The sequence below is a fragment of the Sinocyclocheilus anshuiensis genome, unplaced genomic scaffold (genome assembly GCF_001515605.1).
Source record: "Sinocyclocheilus anshuiensis isolate Anshui unplaced genomic scaffold, SAMN03320099.WGS_v1.1 scaffold91, whole genome shotgun sequence".
In the NCBI taxonomy this organism is placed as follows: domain Eukaryota; kingdom Metazoa; phylum Chordata; class Actinopteri; order Cypriniformes; family Cyprinidae; genus Sinocyclocheilus; species Sinocyclocheilus anshuiensis.
The window spans coordinates 246233-256444 of NW_015552636.1; the positions used below are offsets into that span (position 1 = coordinate 246233).

General features: G+C 39.4%; 2 protein-coding genes across 6 annotated transcripts in view; one reads left to right on the forward strand and one right to left on the reverse strand.

The window, feature by feature from the left end:
* The first annotated feature begins 940 nt into the window (after nucleotides 1-940).
* Nucleotides 941-2347, forward strand: LOC107666691 (retinal cone rhodopsin-sensitive cGMP 3',5'-cyclic phosphodiesterase subunit gamma-like). The gene is made up of 3 exons (XM_016458111.1): nucleotides 941-1032; nucleotides 1698-1851; nucleotides 1938-2347. The coding sequence occupies exons 2-3, from the start codon at nucleotides 1710-1712 to the stop codon at nucleotides 2012-2014; spliced, it is 219 nt and encodes a 72-aa protein (XP_016313597.1). The 5' UTR covers nucleotides 941-1032; nucleotides 1698-1709; the 3' UTR covers nucleotides 2015-2347.
* Nucleotides 2348-6060: 3713 nt separating this feature from the next.
* Nucleotides 6061-10212, reverse strand: part of LOC107666688 (RNA binding fox-1 homolog 2) — a 33970-nt gene continuing 29818 nt past the window's right edge. For 2 of the 5 annotated variants that reach the window (XM_016458103.1, XM_016458105.1), the window contains exons 9-12: nucleotides 9646-9688; nucleotides 8344-8426; nucleotides 6287-6383; nucleotides 6061-6212 (exon numbers count right to left, since the gene is read on the reverse strand). In XM_016458103.1, coding sequence (XP_016313589.1) covers nucleotides 6168-6212; nucleotides 6287-6383; nucleotides 8344-8426; nucleotides 9646-9688 — 268 coding nt within the window. In that variant the 3' untranslated portion in view covers nucleotides 6061-6167. Of the gene's footprint in view, nucleotides 6213-6286; nucleotides 6384-8343; nucleotides 8427-9281; nucleotides 9325-9645; nucleotides 9689-10212 lie in introns of those variants that run through there. The other 3 variants (XM_016458104.1, XM_016458106.1, XM_016458107.1) reach the window with 3 other exon arrangements.

Below are 10212 nucleotides of genomic sequence, written 5' to 3' on the forward strand. Positions count from 1 at the left end.
CACACACACACTCTCTCTCTCACACACACACACACACACACACACACACACACACACACACACACGAGAACATTCCAGGATATGTTAATGAGCAGACCAATCAGGATTGTGGATTAGAGCTGATTACTCTTTAATTAGTCAGGTTCAGCTATAACCGTATGTGTGGGATCAGGTGTGTATTTCTCAGAATATCAGCTGCGGGATTTTTTAAGGTGCTCAAATCTAAAAACAGATGCGAACAGTGAATTATCTTCACTGAGTTATCTCATAATTAGATTTTGAGACTTTAGCCTGTATTTCACAGAGAGGGTCACATTTGTTAAGCAATGAATGGTAATCATATAAATATACAGTTGGATAAACACAAAATGCAAAAGAAAACATAATTCTGATTTATTTTTAGATTTAGAATAAATTCATTTACAGTTCATTGAGTTATTTGGTAAAGAATTTAGGTTAGACTTTATTTTATTTTGTTACAGTGTAATTATACATTTAAGTACTGAGTAATATAAATGAACTACATGTACTTACTATGGTTAGGATTAGGGTTTGGTTTAGGGTTAATTGCATGCATAATTTATTGTTATTGTTAGTTATTGTTTATTACAAGAGTAAGTTTATGTAACATGTGTAACGAGGACACCATATAATAAAGTGTTACCAGAATTTAATATCAAAAATAAAAAGATCACGCTGAGAATATGAAAGTACATATTATCCTAAATGAAAATACAGCCTGTACGTGGTATTTGAACACACATCCATCATATTTCAGCACAGCGTGTGTTCACGTGTAACACATCGTAATGACATAAACGTAGACGTGTTCATAAACTATGACTCTTTCCACACGCGTGTCCTCACCGACACACAAAGCCTGAAGAGCTTAAAATACTCCAGGTGTCAGTCTCCAGATCCCTGGATCTGTTTCTGTGGGAGATTAGAGGAGCGCTATAAAAGCGTCCGGCAGACCCACTGGACACGAGCTGACCCGAGACACAGAAGAAGAACCAGAAACTCCAGCACACGGTAAGAGATTCACCGCACCGGAGACACACCTGCACAAAACACAGTCAGGTAACACAGGCCTATACAGTATTCTCATTAGTTACTACACAACACACGATCTACTGAGAGAAGGAAACTCTGAGCAGACAGAAGAGGAGAAAAACATAAGACAGACAGACAGACGTTCAGTGGACTGATAAAGAGCAGACAGATCTAGTGATGCAGATCAAAATCACATGCATTTAAACATGAAATAAACACTCTCTCTACAATTACAGCCTCAAACCGAGAATCAGATGGACTTACTGGCATTTCTTCAGACGAAGCTGAACTGGACAGTAGATGTTCGTCACATTTAGGCAAAAACAGACTAAAAACAGCAGCTCTGACACATTTTTCTGCCAGATTGCAGAATGCGTAATGTGAGCGCTGGGCATCTCCTCGACGAGATTATGTAAAGAGCTTATTATTCACACTGTCTGTATATATATATATATATATCACGAGGCAAATAGATGTTGGTAAATAAACATACTCATTGTGCAACCAGCAGATTAGGATTAACAAAATCCCAAAATGAGAAGTTTAACAGCTTGAGGACATGAGTGAGATCAGATGAGGGAACGATTAAAGATCTGTAACACAGATTCAACATGAAGCAAACATATGTTGTGTTTATGTTTTAGTAAGTGGCAGGAATGGATGCCCCAGCACCTGTTGAGAAGAGAGGACCCCCAAGGTTCAAGCAGAGGACCGCTCGCACTTTCAAGAGCAAGGCTCCCAAACCCGGACAGAAAGGCTTCGGAGACGACATCCCTGGAATGGAGGGTCTTGGCACAGGTACACGACAGGCCACCAGAGTTTCTGGTCAGTTCAGTGTATTTATTTAATGAACCTGACAAGTTTCTTTCTCTGGTTTCTAACAGACATCACTGTGATCTGCCCCTGGGAAGCGTTCGGCGACATGGAGTTTAGCGATCTGGACAAATTTGGGATTGTGTAGCACCTCATGCATCCTCCTGAGATCATCGATCAGCCAGCGGAATCATCCGTTCACACCAGACTGAACCAGCAGCAGATGCTCTCAGCCCAACACACACAGAAGATGGGACGTGATTAATTAATAATTGAGGGAATAAGGACTCTCTCAGCCGCAGACCTGGAGGAATCGACCTCAGAGCCACAACATCACTCAGTCTCTAATGTCGTAGCAAAATACAGAACTGTGTACAAATCAACTTTATTTTTTTGAACTGTAAATATGATCTTCGTTTGTGTCTGAATCCATTCATCATGGTTGATAAAAAAAAACACTGATTTGGCAGTAGAACACAAAAATAAAAATGTATTTTCCCATGAATATGTGATGAGGATTTTCTCTTTTAAAACGCTTAAATTGAGTCTATTATAAAATGACTTCATCCGAAGTTTTCACTTCATACACTCTCAGGAACGTCCGTAAATAATCCTCCAACCATGAAAAGGGTTTTCATAAATATCCACTAATTCGCACTAACAAAATAGTCTAGGAATATCAAGGTAAAAATTCCAATAAGAACATTTTTAAATGGTTTAACTACTACGTTACCAGAACATTAACCATGGTTTTATTGTAGAAAAAGTAGCCACACTATGTTTTTTTGGCGCAATGATTACCATTTGTACAACCACAGTTTTAGCTACTACAAAAACCATGGTTAAACTATAGTTAGTGTAGCAAAACCGTGGTTACCATGGTTTAACTCGGGTTTTATTTGTAGTAAAACCATGGGTAATTTGAGTGCTGGGTTATTTTCAGAATGGTTGTTGTTAAATAATATAACGTTATCTGCCGGAGCTCATATGAAAGTTTTCTAAAATTGTAGCCTACAGTTTTATTTTTCTCACTACGTCACGAACTCCGTGCACGTCGTTAAAGAGATAGTTCACCCAAAAATGAAATTCTGTCATTAATTACTCGCCCTCATGTCGTTCCAAACCTGTAAGACCTCCGTTCATGTTCGGAACACAAATTAGGATATTTTTGATGGGATCCGAGAGCTCTTTGACAGCAAGGACAGAATTTAATTTTTTTTGGGTGAACTATGCCTTTAATGTAAAGAGCAACCTCCGGAATTGGCGCATGCGCGGAAACCGCTCGTCAGAACACCCGCGTGAATTTTTGAGGTGAGAAACTTTTACTTCACATTTATTTTAAATGAAAATTCAATAAAACAACACGAGCGTAATGATGTGGGGATTAGGATGTTAAATAAGATACTGAAGGTAACAAACCATTAGCTTAGTTTGCATAAAAGTAGAAACATTAAGATTTAACCATGAGCATTATGCGATTATTTACAATTTCACATTAAAGATCTTACTGAGGTCACTTCCATTCATATAACATCCCTTTACATCGAGATGAGCATCTCAGAAAGACCACAAATTAGGTAGAAGAAATCTTTCACAATATTCACCTAAAACTATTTGATAACTTCTCCTTTACGTCCATCTACAATATTAATGCACAATCCACTGAAATCAAAGACCCTTCCAGTGAGTGTTTTAAAAAAACATTTTATATGGACATTCAGATACAAATTACATCACAAATGGAATCAGAATATGTAGAGAGAAAGAGTTCAACTCAAAAACACGGTTACGCTGTAAACCAAAGGAGAGTATGTGGAACAGGTATAATATTCATAAGGTGCGAGAATGGAGAATAAAAGAGACGCCATCTTTAATCCTTTACTGCACGAATGGAGGGATTTCAGCCTTCTCACTCCATCATCAGAAGACGAGCGTCATGCGAGAAACCCGTCTCAGAGCAAAGAACTCTGCAGGAGAAACCAGCGAAGGACAGAAGGAGAGAAACCAGCAGATCTGCCGCATCTTTAAAAGCCAGAAGTTCAGAATTTAGGAGCCGAGATCATTTTAATCTCTTATAATACTGTGGAAAGTGTATGCATAGACTGCAAGTACCATTTAAACAAGAAACTAATAAAATAAAGCTGTCTGGGTTAGTGTTCAGACTGTGGTCAGTTTTTCTTTAGGCCAGTATCTTAGTGTCAATGAAACACGGCCCTCATCCTCTCAAACAAGCCGAGGCGAAATTTCTTCCCAAACTCTAAAATGGCTAAATGTTTTCAGTCCTGGACCAGGATACAGTTACACCTAGAATCTACTGAAACGCATGATGTCCTGCAAAAACAAAACAAAACAAATGATGAAATGCAGGTGTGTTTTCACAGATAAGGAAAGCGGTCTTGGATTGCAGTAGGAGGACGCTACAATCCACGTCCAGCTATCTTGAAATAATTAACGAGCCACTTCAAACAATATCAAAAACCTATTCATACGAAACAAAAAATTAAACCAAACAATAGAATTACAAATACGTTTACACACAAATCAAGAATGTGCTTGACTTTTCTTTGGAACCAAAATTAAAAAAAAGCAAAATACCAATATACTGAAGGGAAAGAGGACACGCACAATACTATGCGTTTCTCATTTTCTCATTTAACAACTTTTTTTGATCCACTTTTCTGAGATTTGGGCTGAAAGTTGCATATTTTACAAAACACAAAACTTAAAAGAGCTTGTCGATATTCCACAAGAAGGGCTCTTCGATCCCAAAATCTGAAGGAAAAAAAGTATTTTCTTAGCATAATTTAAATACTTGCTATAGTCATTATGCCGTATTTCTGTGTATGATTTCCTGCCCTTCATCAAAGCCAACACACACAACCATGAGAAACTAATGACGATAATAATCAATAATAATAATGATAATGTTTGGTAAAATTTCATGTCTATTCTAGTTTACTTGCATATAATGACTATTTAATTTTAAAGGTACGCCTCTTGAAATTGGTCTGAACGGAGGTACTGTTTAAAGAACAAAGCTTTCAGCAAGACGGGTTATTATGACACATCGTCCCGTTGGTGTGCGTCACACTTCAGTGATCTGTAACAGCTGTTGGAGTTGCCTTTCATCCATGATCTTTCCAGAGAGAGGAAGACCATGACGGTAGTCTCTCATCACGCCGCTGTATTTGGGATTATAGCATCGTCCTCTCTTACAGAGCTGATGGGATCCACCAATTTCAAGATGATCCTTAAAACGGAGATAAGAGCGGTCCAGACGAATGTCTATATTTCTTAAAGAATATTGATAATTATTGTAGTGTGAAACAGTGAAGGGTGACGTAAATGTGTTCACTGCAGTCCTGACGCTCTGTGCACATGTAGTTCAATGGCCACTAGAGGCAGTCTAGAGCCGTTACTGCATGCATATGTGCAGAGAGACCAGCCAAAGGAAGAAATGATTTGAGCTTCTCAGTCAGAGATCTGTTACCATTTAGTGTCCGACGTTGTCAGGTTTCCTTTAAAAAAAAAAAACAACGAAAAAAATCCATCTTCTTCGATGTATTGATTTATAGTTGCATTCCTTATTCAAAGTTCGTTCATAACAGACGTGCTTCGCTTTTTTTTTTTTTTTTTTTCCAAGAGGGTGATTGGAGTGCGTCACACTTCAGTGATCTGTAACAGCTGTTGGAGTTGCCTTTCATCCATGATCTTTCCAGAGAGAGGAAGACCATGACGGTAGTCTCTCATCACGCCGCTGTATTTGGGATTATAGCATCGTCCTCTCTTACAGAGCTGATGGGATCCACCAATTTCAAGATGATCCTTAAAACGGAGATAAGAGCGGTCCAGACGAATGTCTATATTTCTTAAAGAATATTGATAATTATTGTAGTGTGAAACAGTGAAGGGTGACGTAAATGTGTTCACTGCAGTCCTGACGCTCTGTGCACATGTAGTTCAATGGCCACTAGAGGCAGTCTAGAGCCGTTACTGCATGCATATGTGCAGAGAGACCAGCCAAAGGAAGAAATGATTTGAGCTTCTCAGTCAGAGATCTGTTACCATTTAGTGTCCGACGTTGTCAGGTTTCCTTTAAAAAAAAAAAACAACGAAAAAAATCCATCTTCTTCGATGTATTGATTTATAGTTGCATTCCTTATTCAAAGTTCGTTCATAACAGACGTGCTTCGCTTTTTTTTTTTCTTTTTTTTTTTTGTCCAAGAGCGTGATTGGATTTTTCCCTCCGAGGTCAGCAGCCGTTGGTGAAGTTTCAGAGAGACAGCGAATCTGGAAGTGTATTAATATGGTGAGAACCGGCTGTATCCTCCTCTGTAGAGAGTGGCCTGCGAGAGAGAGGTTTGGTTAGAAAGCGTTTGAGGATCTGAGAGCGTGACGGAGAGATGGAGACGAGGCTTACCATCGCGCCGACTCCATACGCTGCTGCCGCCGCCGCCGCTGCCGGAGAAGCCGCTAGCGCAGCCGCATACGGATCTGCCGTGTACATGCGACCGTAGCTGCAAAACACAGAGAAAACAATGACTACAACTAAGAATCAGGGCCGCTAGCAGCAGAGAGAAGCAGAAATGCCCATCTGTCTCAACTAATTTTCAGAGAAAGTTGCTAAAGGAAGGTTGATTTGTTGGTAAATGACATTGTGACGTCACAGCGCGATGACATCATTACTAGGGTGACCATACGTGCCATTTTCCCAGGACGTGTCCTGGCCAGGATTTCTATATTGCCTAAAATATCTAGGTTTTGGCTTTGTTTGCGTGTGCAGACCGTTCGGTGTATGACATCAAAGTACCATACAGACGGTTATGCTTTCGAAACGCTCTCGAGGTACTTTGATGTCAAACACTGATCGGTCTGAGCCGCACTGCTTTTAAGTCGAACACACTTCATATGTATGCGTAATTGCATCGCTTTGACCGTAGATCCCACCTTCTCACACGCCATGATTGGTCCATTATGTACAATGCTTGCATGTTATTGGTCAAACTACTTTTCGATCATTACCTTCAGCAAGCATGAAAACAGGAAAACAAAGCCAAAACAAATCCTGGCCAGGACGCGTCCTGGGAAAATGGCACGTATGGTCACCCTAATCATTACGTAATCACGACGCAAAAATGTGTCACTGCATCAATTCTCGGCAAAAAATATATTTTATACATGTTCATTTAGATTTGTTTGTAAAACAATATAAATGCATAATATAATATTAAAATTAGTGCTGTCAAACGATTAATCGCGATTAATCGCGATTAATCGCATTCGAAATAAAAGTTTTTGTTTACATAATATATGTGTACTGTGTACATATAAATACACACACATACAGCATATATTTTGAAAATATTTACATGCATTTATATTCATATAAATTATGTAATAATATATAAACGTAACATTTTTCTTAAACATATACATGCATGTAAATGTAATGTAATATAAATAATAAATATGCATATAAATATGCAAACAAAAACATTTATTTTAATCGCGATTAATCATTTGACAGCACTAATTAAAATGTAAATAACTATTTTTAAAAAGAGAACATCAATGCAGAGAAGATCTTGTTTGCGTCAAAACTGAAACCAAGCCGTTCACACAGAACACATATTTATCACATTTTCTAGAGGGACATCTATCACCGCTGCACTCGTGTCTCGCACAAGAGAGAAAGCCATGTAAAATTTATGTAAATTCAACTTTAAAAAAAAAATCAAACATAACAAACAAAACATAAAAAAACAGGTGTTTTTTTTTTTCCCCATCCCACTGCATCTCATGTTTTTAAATGAAAAAAGTACTCCGTGTGATTGACTTTTGGCCCTTTGTATTAAACTATGCATACACAATGCGGTTTTGTTAATAGTTGTTTAAGCAACTTAATTATAATTGAAGAGTTCAGATGCAAAAGCCTCTAAGTGCCATCTGAAATTTTCTTCAACAGTGAGCAATTTTATCAGACTCCTATATTTATGTTCAGTTATTTCACTTTAATTGCATAGAAAAGTACATTGACCATAAAGTGAAATTACAGAACCTACACATAAGAGCCTGATAAAAATGCTCACTTAGAGGCTTTTGCATCTGAACTCTTCAATTGGTTTATAAACATTATTTTAAACATGATGCACTTTTTTTCACTGATACTCGTGTTATTTTGCTTTGAATAATCGTGCATTAGTAATATTTTGCTCGATGCGCCCTCTTGTGGCCTCAGGAGAGAAGCCAAAAGCTTTTTTTCACCCCTAACTGAAATTATGCATTTTAAATTAGAATATAATTAGAATATTGATAATATTTAAGTGCAAAATTCAAATCTAGTTTTCAAGCAATTTTGACTGCCCCCAGTGTTCAAGATGTGGTTATGACTGAAAATACTCATCCATGTGTGAAAGAGGTTGAACAGGGCTGGAAACAGACGCTGCGCTGAGTGTGCATTGACCGTTTCTCGCTCACCTGTCGCTGTATGCCGCTGCCGCCGCTGTTGTGGGACTCGCTACCGCCGTCGGCTGGGTGTAGCGATACGCGGTATAGCCGCTCTACAGAGACAAAACAACAGATGCACTTAAAATAAGCACCGGTGCAATGAGGCAGGTGAAGTGGTGAGTTAGCAGGGAAAAAAAGGACATGAACATGCAGAGAGAGAGACAGGGACTCTGGGAAGGGGACAGAATCAGATCCAGTCTGACAAACCCAAAACATCCAGAGTCCTTAAAACTATGGTCTCAAATATCAGCGATGCACAACAAAAGACCTGCAGGAAGTCATTCGCTTGAAAACAGCGCCAGACAATTATTTACAGTCTCAGAAGTGTAAATAATCTACCGCTGAGGGCTGGGCGGCGCGGCGCTCGAGATTGAGCTATCTTTTTTTTTTAATGCTATACTTCTGGAGTAATGCAAAAACAAACGAGACAAGGAAAAACTCACTTGGAAATGTTTTAACGTCAACATTCATATGATTCAATGGATGTGTTTTCCTCTGTGGCTCATCCAATCAAAATATCCGAGGCACCTGCCATGTGATCATATAAACCATTTTATATTGAATTCCCTTGAAGAAAAACAGAACTAAATCACGATATACAGCTAAAATGAGCGGTTTGTGGTCGTACGGCCCAGCCCTGCTAACGCTGTTTTTGGGTATTTTCCCTAGTACGAGTCGCTGCTGGGACGTTTGATGCCGCTGCCAAATTTATCATGCGCTCGGAATCGTTTAGAAAGGAAATGTGCAGCGTTCAAGCAGAATTTCTTTCTTTCTCCCCCTTCCAGCCCTCACTCCTGTCAGATTACTGTGAGTTAGTAGGGAAACAGAGACAGCAATCTCACACGATCAATATCAAACACGTGTATTAATCAGAAGGAGAGATGCACACTATCCGTCTGTGAGCCTACCTGAGGCATTCTGCTACTAACCAGAGTGTCCTGAAACACTATTCTACAGAGAAAACAGAAAGAGCTATCGTCAACCTGGACACACACACACACACACACACACACTGAGACACACACACACACACACTCGCGCACACAGAGCCGTCCGAATCTGTTGATGAGAACCAAATCAAGTGATTCGTCCGATTCTATTGCATCACACTAACATAATGAACAGGATTCGTGTCTGCGCAGTGATTTTAAAGCATGTCTTCTTCAGAACGAAACGGCTCTGCATGGCTACAGTTTTCACACGGTAAAGCACTCGGAAGGAGAGAAGGAAAGAGAGGAAGTGAAACCAAGACACAGGAAGTGTCATACTTACATACAGTTCTGTAGCTCCATAAAACCCATCCTGGTACACCACACTGAGAGACAGAAAAACAAAATGACAGCAAAAAGAAAAGAAAGATGGAGGAGCAAGAAACATAAGATTGAAAAAAATAAAATGGACAGGGCGCCACCATGTGGTGATGGAAGGGAAGAACAAAACAAAAGAAGATGGCAGGACAGATGAAGACCACGAAAAAGAGAAAGTGAAAACATTAATTCACACACATGCAGTGCACTTGGTCATAAAACAGGAAAAAATGCCACTTTGATCCAATTGAGTGAGACAAGTTGGGCAAAAATGGCATTTTTTTGTCATTTGATTGCATGTTTACATCAGCTGGTCTCATTTTGTGAGCAGTACAGCAGAAGCAGCACACGGTCATGCAGCATGCAGAACACTAGAGGAACTCAAATCTGCTGCGTGTGTGTGTGTGTGTGTGTGTGTGTGCGCGCGTGAGTGTGTGCGTGTGTGTGAGTGCGTATGCGCATGAGTGTGTGTGTGAGTGAGTGAGTGTGTGTGTGTGTGTGTGTGAGTGTGTGTGTGTGTGTGTGTGTGCAC